Source organism: Leptonotus elevatus, chromosome 4 (assembly GCF_054856555.1).
Source record: "Leptonotus elevatus isolate MCC_2025b chromosome 4, RoL_Lele_1.0, whole genome shotgun sequence".
Taxonomy (NCBI): domain Eukaryota; kingdom Metazoa; phylum Chordata; class Actinopteri; order Syngnathiformes; family Syngnathidae; genus Leptonotus; species Leptonotus elevatus.
Window position 1 is genome coordinate 10,957,756 of NC_141242.1, and position 23,067 is coordinate 10,980,822.

The 23,067-nt window shown below is 41.1% G+C and overlaps 1 protein-coding gene across 5 annotated transcripts in view; it reads left to right on the plus strand.

The window, feature by feature from the left end:
- The window catches only part of lrriq1 (leucine-rich repeats and IQ motif containing 1), a 38,579-nt gene extending 16,417 nt beyond the window's left edge, over positions 1-22,162 (plus strand). Inside the window, exons 15-27 of one of the 5 annotated variants that reach the window (XM_086074437.1) lie at positions 4,376-4,633; positions 4,826-4,937; positions 7,079-7,201; positions 8,201-8,284; positions 8,643-8,761; positions 8,908-8,976; positions 9,213-9,289; positions 9,928-10,029; positions 16,522-16,612; positions 17,680-17,743; positions 17,823-17,934; positions 20,105-20,205; positions 21,748-22,162. In XM_086074437.1, the coding sequence (XP_085930563.1) occupies positions 4,376-4,633; positions 4,826-4,937; positions 7,079-7,201; positions 8,201-8,284; positions 8,643-8,761; positions 8,908-8,976; positions 9,213-9,289; positions 9,928-10,029; positions 16,522-16,612; positions 17,680-17,743; positions 17,823-17,934; positions 20,105-20,205; positions 21,748-21,795 (1,360 nt within the window). In that variant the 3' untranslated portion in view covers positions 21,796-22,162. Of the gene's footprint in view, positions 1-4,375; positions 4,634-4,825; positions 4,938-7,078; positions 7,202-8,200; positions 8,285-8,642; positions 8,762-8,907; positions 8,977-9,212; positions 9,290-9,927; positions 10,030-16,521; positions 16,613-17,679; positions 17,744-17,822; positions 17,935-20,104; positions 21,701-21,747 lie in introns of those variants that run through there. The other 4 variants (XM_086074438.1, XM_086074440.1, XM_086074441.1 and 1 more) reach the window with 4 other exon arrangements.
- The last annotated feature ends 905 nt before the right edge of the window (positions 22,163-23,067 follow it).

Genomic DNA, 23,067 nt, shown 5'->3' on the forward strand with positions numbered 1-23,067 from the left:
AGTAATTATATAATAATTCATAAAATTTAGCTAAAATTAAATTAAAGATGTACTGTAAAAAAAGAGTGATATTAATTTGCGTTGAGGTCGTATTTCTGCCACTAGATGGCATAATTGCATTTGTAAGACGGTGCATTTTTTTTCATATTAAGAGGCTAAGCTATCTAATCTTTAACATGAAATAACTTTTTAACATTTTTTAAATTGTAAATAATTGACCCCAATCTCCACAAAAATTTTGGCGTGGACGTGTTGCGACTGGAATTCCCCCAGTACACACTCTAAAAACAGTTGGGTCAAAAGTAACCCAATTATGGATAATAAAAAAAAAAAAGGACCGATCCACTTGATGGGTCAATTTCACCCAACTTTATGATTTGTTTTACGCTGAAAGACACTTTTTTTGACTCAGAGAAGAGGATCAGTCCATTTTTGACCCATTGTTGGGTTATTTTTGACCCAACTGTTTTTAGAGTGCAGGCTTTCCAAATAAGGGTGGTCATTAATCGCGCATTAAACAATTTGGTGGCGTTAAAGGAACTTTAAATTGACTCCAAATGAACGCGCTAATGTTGACACGCCGAGATTTAAAAGCGATCATTTGGTATCTGACTTTAGCAGACGATCAAATAGGTCAGCAAGCGACAAACAAACTGGGTGGCACAAAGGACACCTTATCTTTTTATTCTCATCTTGAGAGACCCACGAGCCGGTCAGGAATGTCGGGTTACCTTCTTGTTATGTCTGATGCACAGGGTGTAGCGAGCCTTAAGACAACGTTCATCTATTTTCACAAGGTCTTCCACGTCGCCGGCCCGCGGTGCTCCTCGGACCACCAAGGCTTTAAAAACGGCGGTCAACTTTCCGCTGGTCTTCGTGACCCGTCCAAATTACGCCGCACAAAAGATGAAAAGTGACGTCGACGACTCCCACGGGTCACGCTGAGGACTGCTGCGGCTTGAGGGAGGCCCGGTGGCGTTGGTCACCCCTCCCAGTGCGCCCTCCGCTCCCCTCAGGCCGCTGGACAATGAGCCCGTTTGTGGTCTTTGCAGAGAACAGCGCCGCCATTTAACCTCTGGCCTGACCCGGTGTCACTGCAAGGCTTCGACGAGCTTGAGCGCATTGCCCACATGGCCGTCCAGTAGAGGTGGAGGAACCATGGGGTCTGGCGGGGGTACGATTTCACAACTTTGCCCGACAGGATGCAGGATGAAAGAGCGCTCGCAGACAATATCACTTTTACTTTTAAAAGTCGGTGCGCGCAAGACTGCTGCAAAGTGATCCAATATGTTGGACCGATACTTGAAAAATGCGGGGAAGGCGTGTAAAACTAGAAGGCGCAAGGTTCGCAAAAAGGTTGTTCTCGTGAAAAGTAGATCAGGAGTTCCCAGATTCTACTGCGCGTATCTGTGGGGGTGCGTGAGCAATTGTGATTGTTCAATTGTTAATCAGTTTTGCGGTTGATTAGGAGTTTTGTAGTACAAGCCCTAGAATTAACCTAAAATGGCAAGACTTCCTGTTGAATTCTGTTTTGTGCGTCCTGTTATGATAGACATGTCCACCCAATTATGTGTAGTGATAGTCGAGTGATACCTTTTTCTCCAAGGCCAATACTGATACCGATTATTAGTAGTCAAGGAGACCGATAATCGATATTTCAAGCCGATGTTCATTTGCAGTAAAAGAGAAAATATTAGCGTCAAAATTTGCTTTTTCTTTTAATTCACAGCTTAAATAATTCCCTAAAGTTTTCTATTGTAAATGAAGTTTTCCAGGATTTTAACAGAATTTCTTATTTATTTTTTAAATCATAAAAAAAAAAAATGTAGGGCGTTCCCAGTGTCAGCATCATTTTTTTATATAGTGGAAATTTAAATAAATCCATAAATGAAAAGTTCCCTCACTGAGCAACAAATGCATGCGACTGTAGCTAATTTTGTTTTTTTTGTCAGTGTTCATAAAAGCTTTCAAAAGATCTTTGCAGACAGTTAAAAACGGTCTGAATATGCTCAAATCGAAATGTCTTTACGACAAGTGAAAACTGTGAACATCTTCCAAATCTGATGAAAACCCTCAATTCGCTACGTTCGCAAACATTCACCGCTCAGTGAGACACCAGCTTCATCAGCCGTCAAAAAAGACAATTATTTTAAAATTATTTGTCAAAATGCCAAATATCTGCATCGATAATCAGCCCGGCCGATAATCGGTCTATTTCTAATATATCTGTGCAATTGGTGTCAGGAGCTCTCTTCTTTCTTTACTTTCCTAAAATCCTCAAAACATTTTAACACCATGCTCTGCCAACGTAAGATGCTGTAGGTCAGGTGTGTTAAACTCATTTTTGTTACTGGCCACGTCATAGTTCTGTTTTCCCTCCGATGACCGTTTTATCTGTCAACCCACGTAGATGTTGAAAGGGGTTCTCTAAGACTTTGTCAAAGTAAAAGCCTGTGAATTTGCCCCTAAAATGGCTGCTTCAAACCTAAATGAACAACTTCCTGTTCAATTTCAGACATGAGTCCTTGAGACTTTTTCATACTTCCTGTTATGATAAACATGTCCAACCAATTTTGCGTGAAACTGCTGTTGTGGGGGGCAAATTTTCTTTCTAACATGCCATGGGGCGCTACTCACGTTGCACTGTACTCCTCTGGACGTTTAATGATCACTTATTAAGACTGGAAGACGTTTTTTATACGTAAACCTTGAGTGGAACAGTCTTTTCCATTCTCAGAGTGACCCCGGAGTGAACCAGCAGGTAAAGGAGTTGGGGTTACCGGGGTCGCATCCCTTCGGACCTCCAGACCCCTCCCCCTCTTTGTCCCACTGTGAGGGAAGAGGCAGGTCTTTGTAGAGAGGGACGTGGTCTACGGGTTATTGGCCTGCTAGCCTAGAAGGGCCCTCCAGGCTGGAGGGCAAAAATTGGGGATCAGAGACACGCTGCTAATGGATTCATTAAGTTTTCATTGAGGTGGCTTTGTAGCCACTAAATCCCCTAAATGAAAGAGTCAGTATCTGATGTGAGGGGACACACATACCCTCACTTGGAGGTCCGCAATAAAGTTAAAGTGTGTCTGATGTTAGTCGCAACTATTACAAGTAAAGGAGGTGCTCGGTTTATAATGAGGTTCGGTTCTTAGGAAAATGACATCATTTGTACATAAGTGGGGACATGCCTTAGACTCGGGGTCGCCAAACTGGCCCGTGGGCACCAGGTAACCCCATCCAAAGACCACATGAGTAGCCCGCAGGCCTGTTTTAAAAATTGTTCACCCATGGGATGCCTCTAATATATATATATATATATATATTAGGGGTGTTGGAAAAAATCGATTCGGCAATATATCGCGATATTACAGTGCGCAATTCTTGAATCGATTCGATATGCGGCCGAATCGATTTTTAAACGAATTTTTTTTTATGGGAATATTTAACAAAACGTCTTACTTAAGGTTAGGATTCACACATTAAGCATGAAAGAATGTTATATTAATGGAACATTAAGCCTTAATATTTGATTTCAGTGCTGTTCAAACATGAAACAAACTGCAACCTGTTTGTTAATTAAATTTTCAGATAAATAAATAAATTTTCATACAAATCTTACAGTGTACAAGTTTACTGATGAGTATTTTCTAAATTTGAGTAAAAAACAAAAAAATCGCAATAATCAATTTATAGATTCGTATCGGGACCTATGAATCGTGATACGAATTGAATCGCCAAGTACTAGGCAATTCACACCCCTAATATATATATATATATATATATATATATATATATATATATATTCAAAGGTCAATTTTGTGTGCAAGACCACAATTTCAACACATTTGTTATTTTAGAAATCAAACTGGTAGCCGTTCACATGAATCAGTACCCAAGAAATAGCTCTCGGTTTCAAAAAGGTTTGTTACCCTTGCTGTAGCGATCAAGAGTGGGGAGGGAAAATAGCTAATTGAACCCAATTTGGACACTTTCTGTTAGGGGTTTACTCACTTTTGTTGCCACCGGTTTGGTCTCTAATGGCAGGAACAATAAATGTAGTTATTTAGTAGTGTAGTGTTGTAAATGCTGCTTCTCTTTGTGCAGAAGCTAAGCCAGGGTGCAAAAAAAAAAATGGCTGGATTGGGTCCGGAAGGCGCAAAAACTCTTCTGTATACTGGCAACTTAACTGTACATTGTAGCAACGTGCCTTTACTTCAGTGATCTCCCATGAAAAGATATAATAAAATACTTATAAACATTTTATTTATGGATATACTACTAGTTTTGTGAGTATCAATACTATCAATAAGATGTACTAGTGGAAGATGCTATATGTGCTAGCAGTGCTAGCCTAGCAGTGTATAAAAATGTTGCTTATCAACAGCAAATCTTCGCGCCCGCTGGACGGCATCAAACTTTGCTGCGGACACTTGATGGAAGATTTGCGCCTGGCCGAGGAGCAGCGACATGCCTTAGAATGTGCCCACATGGGGCAGACATCCGCCCGCCAGGCAACCTTGGAGGAAACTCCTGACGGGGTTTCACCCATTGCTTCCGGCAGCGGCAGTGCGACATCATTTTGTGACGGATCAAGGAGCGGTGTGCAAATGACGTCATACCATCAAGACTGGGACTTCAAAAGGTCATTCGCTTTTCAGTTTGTCCGCTCCGCCAAACGTGGAAATGCATCATTTGGATCGCAGTTTGTTAGTCGGCGGAATTTTGCAGACACTACAAATAACAGTCACAATGAAACCGCTTGTCCCACTAAATATACAGACGGGTTCGTATTTTTAGAGGAATTTCTTCTCTCAATTTTTCCGTTTTCCATCAGCAGTACTGTTGCGCCAGAAGTTGGAGGAGGAAAAGCAGCAGATGAGGAGAACCCCGAGTCTGCTGTGCTGAGGAGCAATATTGCCCAGCACCAAGCAGCAACTGTCATCCAGGTAAACCTACTGGACATAATCGAACAAACATTCCCAAACGTTTGTAGCCACGCACCTACCACAATAGAGAACCTGACGTTGACGTCGCGTGTCCCAAAATGGCCGTTTTGGCAGCATAGAAAACGCGTCTGCCACTTTGAGTAAACGGCAAACACCACACCTTAACAATGATTGACAGCTGTTGTGGACCAGCTGCCACAACGAGAAGAGGCACCAAAAAAAAAAAAAAGGATCCCGCATGATCCAGGCTACCAAAAGAGCAGATGTGGCAAATCCAGGTCCAGGAAGTAAAAACCCTGCCACAGTTTGGCTTTAGCCCCAGGTGCTAGCTAACGAGCTCCCTAGCTAGCTCCCCAGGTGCTTGTTTACCTGCTAAGGAGCTAGCTAGCTAGCTAGCACAAGGGGCTAAAGCCAAACTGTGGCAGGCTTTTTACTTTTTGGACCCGGATTTGCCACCTCTGCAAAAGAGGAACCAATGCGTAGCCAATGTTGCACTTGGTGGCTAAATCAGCAGATGCTAACTGTTACCACATGCAAAATGTGGGAGAAATAATCAGTTTCATTCCTTTGTGCTGCTACGATTTAATCGATAGCACACAGTTGAATTTAATAACTGACCAACACCATAAAGAAGACTTTTTGCGGAATAAATGACGGCGGCTGCGGAGTTTCTAACGTACATAAATAACACTGCCAAGACATGCGTGAACGTCGATTGCATTTTGAGCCACACATAAAGGGAAAATAAATCCGGATTGTACAAACTTGTAAAGCATTTGTACGATCAGATTTGAAAGCACTCACCGTTTTACGTTGGGAGCGTCGCCAAGTTGAAAGAAAAAAAAATCCTCCTGACACTTCATCGGCAATCCAACATGTCCACCTTGCGCATGTATATCATGTCCTTTTCATCAAAGGGCAGGAAAGTAGACAGATAAACGCTAGTTTTCGCCCTCCACGCCATTGTAGCCCATTAACGCTGCGCCAATACTTTCTTGCCGCAGGGTGGCGTGTTCAGATTCAAGAGGAAGTCACGTGACGCCAGGATCTTTTTGGACTGATTGAGTTGGCCTTCAACACCACCTCCCTCAGTTTATAGCCAATAAAGGCATTATTTGATGATTAAAACACATGGAAATGAATGATTGGTAAAGTATTCTAGATAACTGCAGTATTTCACTTTTAATGCGACGCACCCCCAATTCGGAACCCTCGTCGAGATGTTCTTCACTGGTTGGCTATCTTGTGGGCCTCCTACGTGCCTTGCTGCCTTGTTGCGCTAATCCTCCACGGGGCTTTTATTGTAAAAAGCGTGCAATTCAACACTTCCTGCAGATCTATTATTTAACACACAACGTGTCAAATGGGTCCTTTGAGGTACGATACGTGTGCGTGCGTGCGTGCGTGCGTGCGTGCGTGTGTTTTTACAAGGAAAAGAGAAAATATTTAAAAAGTTATATTTTAAAAAGATACAAGTTTTATTTTTACAAGAAAGTCTTTTTTTCTATGAGAGTAAAAATCTTACAAGAAGAGTATGTTGCTATATAGATTTTTTTTTTAAAGGTACAATTTTACAAGAATAAAGCGGCTATCTCACAAAACTAGTTGTATTTTTTAAAAACTTGTAATCATTCAAAAATAAGGTATTTTTGTGAGAAAAAAAGTTGTGAACTTTAAGAAATGTCATTTCTTTCTAAGTCTTACAATAATTTAGTTTTTTATTGTAATGTTGTATTTTTTTTATGGAAAAAAATCAGCACTTACCACAATTATGTCATATTTTTATGTGAAAATGTTTTATTACATTTCAGTGTCTTTTCTTAATGCATAAAAACTCACAAATGTGTGCACATCCATGTGTTGGGAAGGTACATAGTGATTTATCAAATTCCAAAGAAGTGTAGTAGTAGGAGTCCCCCTGTTCCCCCACAATTCCCACGGGGGACTCATAGGATTTAGAGGCACACTGGAGCTCCATTTGTCTTGGAGCAACCCGAAGTCATGCAGAGTTCAGGGAAAAAAACAAAAAAAACAGGGTAACATTAACATGTTTTATCTCTGGAATGAGCTAGCGCACAGTATTTTAGCGCTGTGATTCATAGAGCATTAAAAAAAACAAAAACGTTTTGCTCCACATCCAGGCGCAATGGCGAGGCTTCACCTTGAGGAGGAGGCTGACGGCTGCTCTTGCCGCCGTCACATCACTGCAAGGTGACGACGGTGCCTCTGAGGTGGTGGACATGGAGGAGTTTCTCCTGGACGAGGTGCGTATGTAAATATTTTGCTAAGACACACTCACAAAAAAACTCTCAAATCACAGAACAGAAACTCAAAATGGATATCTAAACTATTGTTGGACGCTAGGGTAGAGCGTGTGATGAGTTCATGAAGCTATGCATTCATCAACATATTCATTTTAGTCCCTGGATATACTTTTGACACTGTTGTAGGTCGTCTGACCAATTAATAATCCCAGAATAATTTTTGGTCACTACAGTAGAACATCTCACGGACAAATAAAGCTACAGTTAGTACACTCTAAAAACAGTTGGGTCAAAAATGGACCCATTCTCTACTTGGGTGGATTTGACCCAACTTTGAGTCAAGAAATGGGTCTTTCATTACGGGTGTAATTGTATGTGAAAAGAGAATGTTGTAAATTGTCTCTATGATTGTCCGAAAGGAAAAATGAACAAATAAAAACAAACAAAACATTTGACCCAAATTTTCTTAGAGTGGCCATCCACATTGTGTTTAGAACTCAAAAAGCTATGCGACTCTCTGCATAGTGTTTTTTTAATCCATGAATAATTGTTGGACACGAAAGTAGACTAACTCAATAACAGATATAGCTATGTGGCTGTAGCATCGCTACTTGAATCTATCTTGATTCTTGAATGCTTTAATCGACTAACTGGCAAATTCGGAAAGCTATGCAGCGATCCACATAGTGATCTCAATCATTGAATTATTCTTGGACGCTTAAGTAGACCGTCTGCTAAGTAATATAACGATGTGTAACCCTAATTTTCTCTTTGCCGCAAAATTAGATCATCTGATGTGTGGTAATAAAGGTAACAAAGCTACTGTTTGTGGCCATCCACAATTCTTCATAGCCACTACACTACACCATCTGACTAAGTAATGGAGCTATGCATCCATCCACACAGAAAAAAATAATTAAAAAAAATAAATATAATAAACAGGACCTAGAACCTAGCTCCAAATATCCAATAAAGTGTATTTTCTGTCTATATCAAAAGGCAATGCTGGAGCAAGGCTGGACTTTATGTGAGGGTGCACCTGCCAGATGTTCTTCAGAGTCCACGCCGCCATTGTTTTGGCAGGTAAGATTGCACACATCGTTGCAGTTCTTTCCTTATGCCTACGTACTGTCCTTGTCATGTCAGAGTGATTCGCTGTCCTTTTGTCACGGCTTTTATCGCCCCCCCCACAGGGGATTCCTTTCCGCCTGTCGCTGATTGATCTTCAAATGTGTTCTCTGGAAAAACAAGCTGGCTTTTTTTTTTCCTTGAGGCCTGATGTCATTTTTCACATTTCTTTGTTTTCTCTGCCTTCATTTACCTCCCGTTGGATCTTTACTTTGGCTCGCTTGCGCTGTACATCATGTGCGCTGTTCGGGTCCGGCTGAAACGGCCCGGCTGCTTTTACGGCCTGACGTAGTAAGTATTGTTTGCATTCTAGCTCCCAGGCTTCTATCCGGAACATTCCCAGTGGGTTCTACCACCTCTGCCCACACGGAGGCTTACGCAAGCCTGGGAAGTCAAAGAACGTGAGAGGCTTTCACCACAGAGCTCCAATAGGTAAGATGGACACCTGCCCGCGAGCCGTGTGCAATGCTAATGCCAGAAGCTAACGGAGCAGTTGATCAAGTTTATCGCCACTTATGATTTCTGACCATTAACTCTGGAATTGTAAATGAGGAAATTATATCCTTTTTTTGCTTTAGGAAAAAGTATCCTTCAACTTCCCTGGCAAGCGACTTCTCTGAGAGATCAGAAAGAATTCTGGAGGAATGGTAAATTGTCTCATGATGAAGATTAACAAGGTCACATGGGAACTAACAAGAAGCAGTAATAGAATCGTCAGAATCTTCACTATGTGGGGTCCCACATGGTTCCATTCTCAGTCCCTTTCAATTACAAATTTAAATGATGACATATTCCATTGTTCACAGTTCCATATTACTTTTAAGAACACATATATAATGCTCTTTTTCCCCCCTAAGATTTTTGAATTATTTGATGCCTTTAGGGGGTTCACAAACAGGCACACTGCTGAGCTGATGCTGAGGAGAGCCCAGAAGATGAAATCCCAACGGAAAAGCACAGGTGTGTAACTTGTAAGCTTTGTAATAAATCGTAAGCTCAAGACAAAACACCCCACTCACAACTGTCTCATTTCTGTAGTGTTATAAAAAGAGGGTTCAAAGAAAATGTGCTGTAATTCTTGATACTTGATCTATTTTGACATGTCTTGTGGAAAAAAAAATTGCATAATATGTCTCCTTAACACTAACTACCCCTGACGGCATTTCCTAAAAAGAAAAAAAACAAACCCAAAACGTTGCTCGGTTTGATGGTCCTGTTTGTTCCTTGGGCTGCGCTTTGACAGCAGAGCACCTTTCCAGTTCGCGTGCGCTAACGAGCCGTAACGCACAGCAGAAGCCAGACTCTGTCGCTTCTTATTGAGCTGCGTTTACGGGAAAGGACAAGTCTCGTGTCGTCGTCGTCTGGGGTTTCGTGCGGTCCAGGTTGACGTGGCCCTTCCGCGCCGCTCTAACGGTAGTCCAACCCTTTGATCGGCACGTCGTCTTGTCATCCCGCCCCGACGCCGGCCAGGTCTTTGTCGAGTATAACTCGTGGTGGCAACCAGAGCCGTGCTCTCATACTTCCCAGAAGTGAGGTTGCGGTTCTCTGCTTTTTTTTTTTTAGGCCTGATTTAACCTCCTCCCGCCCTCCCACTGCAGGTCCATCAAGGCATCTGGAGGCCTGGAGAACCCCACCACTTACCACCTACCAGCTGGAGGCTCCAAACAGGCTGGCACGACGCAGCAGAAGTTCTACAAGGGGTAAGACTTGGCTGTTAACGGCAGTACGTCCATACCTGTCATTGTTTAACCCTATAAAGCCGGAACCATGAAATATATCAGAGAAAATTCAGATTCTTTGTAAATAAAGTATTTATTTGTCCTTTAGAACATACAAAAAAATTGTTTTCTGAAAATCAACTTCCACATATGACTTTTGATTTGTGTCATATTTGATACATCCGGTCACAATGCTTTAAATTTGTGCATTTATAACTATCAAAAATATAATAATAAACAGACATATCAAACATATTAGTATTTTCAAAAATCAGAAAGAACATTTCCCACTATTAATTAAGTATAGGTGTCTCTCCTTTCTCAATTTGGGCGATCCTGCAAGGTCGCTGAAAAAGCTATCAGCTGTGTGATGCTGCCCTCTAATGGATTATCCGTGCATTGCATGTGTCATCATATACGTCAGGGTTTTAATAAGAAACAAATATTATACTCATGAAATAGAGGGCTCAAAATGTCTTGTATTTAATATGATGCGTTTGGCTTTAAAGGGTTAAAGAAGGGGTGGGCCTACACCACAAGATATTAACTCATTCGTTGCCATTGACGGCTATAGATGTAAAAAATTAATTAGAATTATTTCTATTTAACATTTTTCCCACTTGTTAACAAAGTATGAAAACCTAGATTTTTTTTTTTATTGTACATTTAGAACAGATATAACATTTGCAATTAATCGTGGGTTAACTATTGAAGTCATGCGATTAATTACAATTAAAAACATTTAATCGCTTGACACGATAAAAAAACCCCAAAGATTATAAAAAATTTGGGGCATCAGGCGATTCCATTTTCTTATCGTAATTAATTGCATGACTTCACTAGTTAACTCACGATTAATCACAAATTTTATATCTGTTCTAAATATACAATTAAAAAAATCTAAGTTTTCATAAACATACATAAACATAAAAATGTTAAACTAATAGAAATAGTTCAAATGAATTTTTGACATCTATAGCCGTCAATGGCAGTGAATGAGTTAATGACAAAGCAATCCAGCTATAAGATCATTTGATGACCTATAAAAGTGATTTTAATACAGCCGAGTGAAATCTCACATTGCAAAATATCCAGAAAGCCTTTTATACGGAGATCCTGCAAAATAAGCATGACAGGCTTTGAGGAAGTTCACCAAGAGACATTTCTCCCTTGGCCTCTTTGGCCTGCCCTGAGGTGGCGAGATGGTTTGACATTGTGACATTGGCAGCCAGACTTCAGAGGCAGAGAAGAAGCTGGAGGGATGAGAGAGTAATGAGTTATAGCAGAGTGCGAGTGGGCATATATCATCTCATCCAGAGAGCACCGCTCAGACCGGACATAAAAGCGTCCACTTAACTCATTCACTCCCAGCCATTTTCACTAAAGCACAACCCCCTTCGCTCTCGGCTGTTTTACTGGATTTTGACAGATTTTGCAAGGCCCACAGAATACAAGAAGGTGTATTTCCATCTGTTATCGTTTAGCAGCAATTAGCATTAGAATAGAGCTAAGTTTCATCATTATTCACAAATCTGTTTAAAACTGTGGGTAAATGAGCTTTGTTGCAACATGGCCCTGGTTGATCTCTTATACTCTGCTGCCACCTGCTGGCCGTTTTTTTAGAATAACTACCATTTCTTCAACCATTCTCTTCAGTTCTGAGGCCGCATCAAAGCCTTCTGTATGCTGTAGCATAAAAAAAAACATTGAAAAAAACTTATAAATACATCTTTGGGAGCATGGTAATGTTTAAAATAGAACATATTCATATGTTTTTGGGAGCAAATTAGTTAATGGTGCCACCTTTTGCTTTGGTGTGCACATGTCCAGCAGCAAACTTTATTTTCACTTTGCGGGTGGGTATTGAGACGGGACGGCACTCTCAAAGCCCAATTATGAGTTTTTCGAGTTAGGAATTGTCATGCGGTGGATTTTTTGCTTTGACTTGCGAGCACAAATTTAAGTCACGAGCGCCGTATGCTGACAGTGAACTCAATTCAACTCACTTTACAGTAAACAGCAGTTTGGCAAATAGTGAACTCATTAAAAAAGAGTCTTCACGCTGTTTAATACCAGTCACAGTTCAAGTTTACTGTCCAACGAAACATAAAATGAGTATAACAAAGCCAAAGCCTCAAGAAAGGCCGTGCTAGCTTATTGCTATCTACAATGGAAAACGGCATTGACATGCTAATCATCTGTATTATACTGCCTCTTGTTGACCAAAGAGCACAGATGGAGCAGCACAATGAATTGAAGTGCAGCATTAAATGATGATGGACAAACTGTTTAGGTATTTACTTTATATTAAATTATGTTATTACTCATTGTTATTATTTTAAAAATATATATAAAGTACAATATTATCGAGTGCTATTTTCCTTAGTGCTCAATGCTATATCCATGAATTTCACTGGGGAAAGATGATTTGAGATATGAGTGTTTTCAGTTACGAGCATGGTCACAGAGCAAAATAAACTCGTATATCAAGGCACCACTGTATTTTTTTTTACCAATTTTGACCAATTTTTTGGGGGGCAAGCCATTTTCAACAATAGTATAGATTTTTGGAAAAATATGCAATGTACCAAATTGTGACTTTTGACTCACAATTTTATCAACTTGATGTGAAATCTTGGCCTCCCACAGAGCTATTATTTATTATTCTGCTGTATGAATTGCAACAGGTGCAGGTTAATTACAGTCTATCTTCTGCCATCTAGTGGGAGAGCAGTTTACTGTTCTTTATTTCACTATCCGCCAATGCATCGATAGATGAAGCAAAATACATCATTTGTAATAATTAAATAATAAATGTCTTACCAATTAAGCAAAATCGGAGACTTTCCCAGCACAGTGGTTGGGAATCACTGCACTAAGCCAATGGTGTGTCAATGACTCGCTCCCAGTGCTGTGATCCTTAATGGACCCAGACCGACCTTCCCTGGTGCACCCCTGGCCGTGACCTGTGGAAGGCACCCCACCTTCCTCCCCCTCCTCCTCCTCGTCCGGATCTCCCCCCAGTGCCCGAGGCCTGAGGAGGCAGCCAGACCTGGCTCGGCCCGCCACGCTCTGCCCAACAGGGGTTAACGTTTCAGGGGGTTTCGAGTCCGGGTCCTTCTGGAGGTGATTAGCCCCGAAAAGCCATGACAGATTCTTTCCAAGATATCTGACGCGGCGTGTTTATTTTATCCGGGCTTTGTGTGGATGTGCTGGACATGAGTAACCCACTTGAAACGGGTATCGGCTTACACGGAGAGACGGGGAAGATGATGGAAGGGGTGTGTGTGTGTGGGGGGGGGTTGACGAGCCTCGAGATGTTTCATTGTGAAGGGAAAAAAACATTCCTCGGATGATTCCTGTTGTCAAGTGTGCCAGAGTGGGTGACGTGGTCCCTCGGCAATGTTGTATGTATCCATGTTTGTGTTTGGGGCAGCTATGCAACTTATTTGTTACACCGCAGTTTGCCTCAAATCTTATGTGGTGTTGAGACAGCGTCTTTAACGACGGTTAGTGTTCCAGTAGAGTCAGACATGTCACTCCACAATGTTATGCATGTCCATGTTAGTGTTCCAGGGAGCAACACAGTTTGATTACACCTCGTCTGCCTCAAATCTTAGTTATGTGGAGCTGGGAGTCTTTAACTGTGAATAATGTTGAAGTTCTGAGATGTTTGTTCCACAATGTTGTGTGCCTCAATGTTTATGTTTATTTGTTTATCTGTTCCACCTAGATTGCCTCAAAATTGTAGGTTATGTGGAGATGACATCTTTAATGATAATTAGCCTTAAAGTTTAGCGCTAGGGTCTGACATGAGCCTGCTCCACAATGTTGTGCATGTTCATGTTCAAGTTGCAGGGAGCTACACAATTTATCAGACGCAATATGCCTCAAATCTTAGACATATGAAGAGCAGAGTCTCTGACCATGATTCGTTTTTTTAAGTAGACTCTGATGTGGTCGCTCCACAATGTTGCGTCCATGTTTGTGTGGCTGCAGAACATATGCAATATACTTCTTCCACCCAGTGTTCTCATAACGTTGCGTTGCGTGGAGACGGCGTCATCAGCAACGATTAGCGCTCCAGTAGACTGACGTGATCGCTCCACAATGTTGTATGCGTCCATGTTTGTGTTCCGGGCAGCTTTGTGACGGTTGTGCACGGTCTGCCTTCAAATCTTGCGTCATGTGGAGACAGCGTAAATAAACAGATCTGCGCTTTACAGAAACATAAACACTTGGTGGCACAATGGGGCATTATGATCATCTTTGTCATTTATAGTTTATCCGACTAGCTTGAGAAGGGGCCAGATGGGGGAAGAAGCATGTCATTTCTTCAGCCCTTCAGGCCACCCTCTGTTCCTCCTCCCGACCTTCTGATATTCGGTCTTTTCCTTGGCGCAGAAACGAGCTTGCTTAATGTGCTTAAGAGCCCCTCTTAACAGGCGTGAATCCTACGGGGGCCCCCTGCCTGATATCCTGCAGGAGTACTGGAGGGGGTCTCGGGAGTTTGGGAGATGTGTGGGGGGTGGTGGTGTGGGGTTGATTGTCTCTTTGCTACTGCCTTATTGAATGTTTTTTCCGGCTCTCTCAAATTCTTTCATGAGCAAAGGAGGAACGAGAGATTTAGTGAATCTCACTCTATCAGCGACCCATTAAATCTAATTTCAACCCAGATTTAATGCTAACCCTAAACCAAACCTAACCCATAACCACACTTTTTTTGTGATTTGATTATTTTTTCAAGCACTTCAAGCACTTGTTTTACTAACCATGAGCGTGTCTGTGTGGTCATGTACCATGATTAAATAGTTTTGATAAAAAACACTTACAGTTTTAGATGTATTATAGCCTTGACTGTCTTTTATTATTATTATTTTTAAAGAGGTGAGACGAACGGAGAGACCACAGAACCCACATTTCTTGATGCCCACAGCTCACCCTTTTTCACTGTCTTTTTATCGGATTATTTTTATGTATTTTATTTTTTAAAGGAAGATTTTAATATATTTTCCCTCTTCATCTTAAATTATTATTATTATTTTTTTTAAAATATGTATCTTTTAAAGGGAATTATTTTAGATATTAAATTATACTTGGTGTCTTGTGCCCATGCCACCATTAGGGCACTACGTTTTTAGCTAATACAACCCAAACCCCTTCTGTGCCCAATCCTACCACCAAATGCCCGGACTCCCTTACATAACTTCCTAACACTAGCGCTCGTCCTTACCACATGACCCTAAATCAAGCCCCCAAATGCCAACCCTGTGATTTAAACCCTCAATACACCTGACCTCCACCCAGTAATTCTAAGCCTATCCCCGAACCAACCCCAGCCTACCCCTAACCCCCTAAGGCCCTGTCATCCACATTTCCCTGGATAATTTTTCATTAAAAACAAAGGTTTAAATAAAAAAAAATTGTAATGGCCAAATCGAACCCAAACCACTTAACTCAAACCCCCGAACCCCTAATCTCCTAATCGTTACCCACAAACTCTAACTCTTAACCTACTCGTAACCCTTAATCCTTTATTTCCTAACCTGCTAACCTTAATTGTTATGATCATAGTCATTGTTTCTCCATAATTAACCATAAAACTAGTCAAGCACTGCTTTGCTGCTGCTTTAGTGCATAAAATTGATATTGCATCCATATAAATAATGTTAACTGTGAAAATACACATATTTAATAAAAACTTAACTCATAGTAATAGAAAGTGACTCCCAAAGGCCTCCTCATCTTCCCGCGATGGGCAGCGCGAGCATCCATTTCCGGGCCCGCTTGCGCACCCCCCGAGGGGGAACATCCATCACTTGACACTTTTAGTGGTCCTCGGCAATTAACCCACGAAAACTGCAGCACTTTGCCACGCCGCGTTGCAGCAAAAGTGAGCAGCAATAAAGGCGTCATTAGTTCCAGTGACGGCCTGTCAGAATCCATTATTAGCCCACACCCGTCTACGGCCGCCCCACTGTCAGCACAACGCAAATGTTTACTCTGAATTACGGCCTTATTATGGGATTTCAACACGCCTCGTAAATCAGCCGAGTTCCCCCTCGCTCCAGAAAGCTGTCGGGTTGCAGAATCACAACAGTCACGCGTCTTTCGGCAACTGCGAATCTTTGATAACAAACGCACAAAGCTCTTTAAACTGAAAGTAAACACATCAGCAGATTTGACCACACAAGTTTTGCACTTTAGGCTGCCTGTAGTAAGCTTTTATAGTGACACACACTTTTTTTCTTTTTTTTTTGGGGGGGGGGGGCTTTTGAATCTCATTATTCTTAGGTCACACAATTTGATTTTGATATATTGAGGACTTTCCAACACTGGCATTTGTGGTTTATGTACGTTTTTTTTTAAAAGAGATTTTAAAAAGTCAGCCCCCAAAGCCGGTTTCAGGTGGCAAATCTCAAAAACAAATACTCACCTGTGACATTTATTGGTTGTTGTCTTGCGGTGGCCCAGTTCACCAAGCGGAGGCGGGCCTGGGACGAGCGAGGTGGGATCGGACTTGCGAATGGCTCCAAAACCAGAACACTTTGAGGCACTCAGAGAGGTGAGCAGCATCTTTTTAATTGTTGATCGACCTGTCTTGATTTACGTTTTAAAATTAACATGGTTCAATCTCCGACATCTACTATCAACCCCAGAAGTCACAATAAATGCATTCACTTGTACAATATTAATATAAACATAAATATATATCACACTTGAGCCAATAGATTTGGAGTGCACTAGATGCGTAGATTTTCACGGGGCTGATTTACTAACATCCCAAATAGCAGGTGCTAAAAAGGGGTTTTGCGCTTGAAGCCGCTCTTAGCGTTCTCACCGTGGAAAATTTGGGAGCACATAATGAAATGATGTCATTGGAAGTGTTAATAAAAGACAAACAAACTGTTACAGAAAAGAAAACTATCGCACCCAGATGTAACAAAATGCAGAGTATGTGGCATGACTCCTTCTTGTGACTCCAAGTCAGTCTTTAGATCATTGACATTTTTCAAAATTGCATTGCTGCATAGACGATATATTGCAATACTTTCTGTTTCTGGCCTTTAATTTTTATTTTTTTTTACATAAGCAGAGGTCCTCATTTTGCCTCCTCTTGCCTGATTATATTAAATTTCAAATGATCTGCTGTATCGTGTTATAAATTCATAGAAATGTCCGGTTTTCATTGCGGGACAAATGTTATTATTTTTATATATTAAAAAGTGTTTTTAAGTAAAAAGTAGGTCAGCTGTTTCCTGAGCGACTATATATGCTTGCAAACCGGAGCTATAATTGTGTGGTGGGTTCAATGTGTTTTGTTTTATTTTCTACTTATACAGAAAAGGCATACGTTAAAATAGTTATAATTGATGTCATCTTTGAGTAAACTTTCGGTATCATTTGCGTATCTCGAGGCCGGATATCAAAATATAGTCACCCTAGCATATCGTCGCTGCTATGTGGAAAACACTTATGTCCATTTTTGTCCTTTTTTATTTTTTTTATGTTTTTTTATGTTTTGGGGATGAAACTGCAGACATCCCAAAAACGTAAACATTGAAAAAAGTGTTTTTCACATAGCAGCGACGATATACAGTAATGCGTAATTTTCCATATTGTCATCTTCAGCGAGCGTTTCTTACCGGACATCTCCGCCGACGCGTTGATCGGTGGACAACGACGACAACTTGCAGTGAGTAACCCAGCGACCGCGCACACTTGAAATGCTTGCAATATTAACGGCTTGATTGTTTTATGTGCAATGTGTGTAGCCAGAAGCTGGACGTACGCAATATCGCGCCGCTGGAGTTTGGGCCTGCAACGGTTTACCTGCCCGAGCCAGTAGAGAGAACAAAAATACTTTGGAACTTGCAGCTGAGTCAAGTGAGTAATTTCATACATGTACAAAATTCACTGTCATTGGTTGCTAGGCAGAATTATTTCCCGTACAGCTATTTGTCCCCCAAAGACCAAAAGTAAGGCATTCTCACTTCAATTTTTTAGTTCTTGGTACTTAATCAAACCCCTTCCTAGTTCTAGATTAACATCCCTGCTGTGTAAATGCACCATAAAAAGTTGCTTGTTCAAACTGCAGGAATTGTTGATTGGCCCCAGCAAGGGGGGCTCGAGAGGGCCCACAAGGTCAGTCTGGGGACACGGTGTTTCTCCTCGCAGGAAACCGATACAAAAAAAAAAAAGAAAGACAAGGTGGAGGATGACTGAGCCTTGTGTGAGGATCCGAGGGGGCTGACAAAGATGCCAGTGAGGGCAGATGAGCACATGAAAGCGTCTCAGGAAGGCGGAGTGAAGGAGAGCCCTGTCCTGTCCTGTCCTGTCCCCCCTCCCTTCACCAACCCTTTAACGAGACCTAATTGGATTCTGATGATGATTTCAAAATGATTTCCACGAGGTGCGCCGCGGCGCCCAGAGGAAGAAGAGTGCCTTGTCCCGACGCCACCACCAGTCCCACCAAGGACAGGATGGGACAGTCAAGACAGACTGCCTCTGTTTGCACTGAATTATGAACACGTGTGGTCATTCATTTTGATCAGCTTTATGATCGTTATGAGCTCGTCAGACCACAAGATGACAGCGTTTGACTATTGGCCTAAAACTGGGCGATGCAGCCTTAAGTTAAAATTGTATTTACTTTTTATTAGGGGTGTCAGGCGATTATTATTTTTTTATCTTGATTAATTGCATGATTTCAATCGTTAACTCACGATTAATCGCACATTTTATATCTGTTTTAAATGTACAATAAAATATACATTTAAAATAAGTTTCATACTCTAAAAGTGGAAACAATGTTAAACTAATAGAAATATGGCTGAATCTTTTAGTCATTGATACAGTAGTTTCGTAATAATTCATTAATCATTGATGATTTGTGTTGGTCATTTTTCTGCCACTAGATGGCATAATTGCATTTGTAAGACATTGGTGACAGCTCAGTGCATTTTTTTTCAGATTAAGAGCTATCTCATCTTTAACATGAAGTAACTTGTGAAATTCTGCACTTTTTTTTTTTTTAATGCAACTAGAACCCAGTTTCCACAAATCAGATGTCAGATATCAGATGACACACGGTACACGTTCCTCGGCATGTCATCCGCAGGTCGCCCCGACTCGCGTTCTAAACAGTGACATTCTATACGTGGTCTGCCAGCTGTGCACTTATTCAAGCACGGGTCGCTACCTGTTATGCCCCCCCCCCCCCCATCTTTGCCGCCCGCTCCCCCCGCGGTCTACACGTGGAATCCATCACAACTGCCAGCATGGAAAGAGTTTTGCTGGCATTTACAGATATTTGCTATTTGCCCTCACGAAAAATGTTTATAATTGCCTGTACTGCGGTGCCATATGAGATGAGTGACCCAACTTTCAAGTCAAGCCGTTGTTTCGGCGATTTTTTTCTTTTCTTTGACTTGCGGGCATGGTTGCAGTGACCTCCACTCGGCTCACTTCACAACAAGCAGCATTTTGGCAGATGTGGCAACTGTTTTATTCTTTATATTATTACTATACGTGCGGCAAGTTAGGAGGGACATAATACATATTCAGTTGGGGTCGGCTAAACTAAATCGCCATTTGAACCTTTTGACATATAAAATCAAGATCAAATTGATTTTGTTTCTTTTTTACTTCTGCTCTATTTACAACGTTGAATAGGGGCCTCGTTGCAGGTGATGCGTCAGCGCGTCCGCCATATTGCATTTGGCCATCGTATCAGCCATAAAACCGGCAAGTTATAGTCAGGAAATTGAGTTAGAATGAGATGTTACAAGCAGAAGCAATGGTTCAGTATTAATGCCATGGGTTCTGGCTTGAAACATCTCCAAGGAGCAAGGGAACGGAGCATCTTCACTTGTCAAACTGCTACACTTTGCCACATCCAATATGGCTGCGGTGTTGACATACACAAGGTGTGTACAGTGCTGCGTGAATAATAGGATTATTATTGACTAAGATGTGCCTTCCAATATTTTTTAAAGTCCATAAATGGCGCCTCTCAAACATGTTTGTTTTTTTCCCCTTGGTGTTTTTCCACTAGAGCAAGATGTTCCCACCGCGTGGAGGAAGGAGCGCATCTCCTTCCGGGATGAGCCTGCGCAGCGTAGCAGCGGCTGGGGCGGCGGGAAGAAGAGACAGAAAGTAAAACACTGATGCATCTGTTGTTCCAAACAACAACACAAAAAAAAACACACAGAACTTTGCTGCTGGGCTGTGTAATGCATTTTAGGATATTCGATCCTGGAGCCCAAACACCTGCAGGCGCTTACTTTGAGTATTGCAGGCTAAACAAACAATTTTAACACAGCACGGTTCGTATGGGCTCACCTGCTGTTTTGCCTTTCTTAAGCTTGGACAAAGTCCAGTTTTGGAAGTGCAAATCCTGACGTGTCTTGTGTTAAGTTGAAGCACTTCGCCATAGCCAGGCTGGCCTTGTAGTTGCACTCGTTATGGAAGATTTTGTTGAGAGCCAATAAAAAGATGAGTTGTGTTACATGTCAAGTTATTAAACTTTGCCGCCATGCTCCGCCCACACGCAGTGACAACAGCTCAAATATTTCATAGTCCAGCGTTGTACGTGCAGTACAGTATGTGGCTTACAATAGGTGGCAATTTGATTAGAAGTTCGTTTTTGAAGGACACCTGAAAAATGGTCAGCTTCAAACAAAAATGGCTGCCTTCCTCTGTCTTTTCAGGAATGGCTTCTTGAAACTTTTTTGTGGGTCTACGTGTGATAGACATGCCTATCAAATTTGATGTTTCCAAGAGAAACTGCCACTAGGGGCTGTATTTAAACAAAACAAAAACAAATGGGAGTCAATGCAATACACACACAATGAAAAAAAAAAGTTTTCCAGTTCACCATAACGTCTTCAAATTTGGTCACTAAATCACTATAAGTTCGTTTTTTTTTAAGACCCATAGAAAAAAGTAACTCTAAAATAGCCTCTGTAATTAAACAATTTTCAACAATGATGATGACATTACCGAATGAACAATACTGAGCTCTTTAAGAAAAAAAAAAAAAAAACAAACAATTTTCAACAAAGGAAGTCGGCAATTTTGGTTTGAAGCAGACATTTTGGTGGTCTACTCTCCAATGAGGATCTTGTTCTATAGATTTTGCTTGATTGCTATACAGCTTTAAAGCATGTATACTCAACAAATGAATGACACCCCCACCCCCCCCCCCCCCAAAAAAAAAAAACTAGCTTTAGCCATGACGTACAGTAGTTGGAGCATGCCAGCGAAGTTTGATGACTCGCCATTGGTTCAGGAATGAAATTTTGCCATCACAGCTTTCACCTCGCATGAAATGTGGTTAACCATACCTGAAAAGACAAAGGTCTGCCATTTGGTCTGAAGTGGCCATTTTAGTAATTCAGAAATAAACATTATTCCTCGAGATAGTGTCCCAAGTGCTCCCAAATGTAATGCGCAAGCACCAGACAGATGGATGACAGTTTGGTTGACTGAGTGTGGGAGAAGCTTGGTGGCAGATTTGATAACTCGCCCCAAAAAATGGAAACTCAACACCTCGTGTTTTTTTTTGGGGAGCTATTGCTAATTACCCTCTCCATTATTATTATTTAAATGAACAGTGCAATATAAATCAAGTCAAATAAAACTGCCAGCGAATTCGATTCCAAAATGGAAGTTCATTCAACCTTTCTTTTTTCGCAGTCGCCGAGGAAAGAGCCCGAGAAACCCGAAGCCGCGTCGAGGGGATAACGTGGCGCGCTAGCAGAAACCGTGGGTAAAACGTCCAAGCTAATTGGTGGCTCTAATAAGGGCTGCAGGATGTTTTTCTACAAATTGAATTTAAAAAAGAATGTTCGCCGAGTGGTGTCCTGACTCGGCTTGGTTGAACAGCGAGCGTCGGGTATTTGTTGACCTTTAGCTCACTTTACATGAACCAAGTTGTAAACAAGTCGACGTATAGCATACGTATGCTTGTAAATAGAATCAACTGTTTTGTTTCTTTTTTGCTGGCAAAAGAAGTCCAAAAAAATCTGTTGATTGAAAAAACTTTGGTCAAGTGGGTTATACGGACCTGGACCTTGGTAATAGTAGTCGTCTAGTAAAAAGATGAAAATTGTTGGTGTTGTAATATCGCAATATTTTGCTGGCAACAGCGATTGTGCACTCTAAAAACTGTTGGGTCCAAAGTAACCCAATTATGGATCAAAAATGGATCGATACACTTTATGGATCAATTTCACCCGACTTTATACTTTATGGGTTGTTTTATACAAAATGACCCAATTAACTGATGAGTTGTTTTACACTAAACGACCCATTTCTTGACTCAAAGTTGGGTCAAATTGACCCAAGTAGAGGATCGGTCCATGTTTGACCGATAGTTTTGACGAACTGTTTTTACAGTGTGCGATACTAATATCGGAGGAAGAAAACATTGACGATATATCACAAATCAATATCAAAATGTAACGGCACTTTAAAATGTAATAAATTGACAGTAAGTGAATTTATTGTAAATTTTACGCTCTAAAAATACTTGATGTCGTTTGGTAATACAATTCAACCGTTTTTGGCATCATAAATGAATTTTGCCGACCATATCATGATATGAAGATTGCGTGATATATCGCAGGAAGAAAACATTGTCAATCAATTTGAATAAATCACGACTAAATACCAATAGCCAAGTGTACGAATGTAGTATATCGAGCTTTGTCAACAGTGTTGCATTTTCATTTTGCTATTAACAACTTAAAATTAAATGTTTTAAAGTGCACCTTTTTATTATATTTGTCATTAATGTTAACAATGACAGTGGGTGCCACAGAATTCGCCAAAATCAAAAATATACTGTTAATAGCGTAAAAGAAAAAAAACAAACAACAAGCCTACTCCAGTATATTTGAATGATCTTTTTTAGTAAGTTGTCTCCTGACCAACCGCGACCGACGCAGTCTGCGCCGGTGCTCAAATCCGCAGAAAGCTCTAGTGAACTTTTCACATTCTCCTCCTCAGCATGGT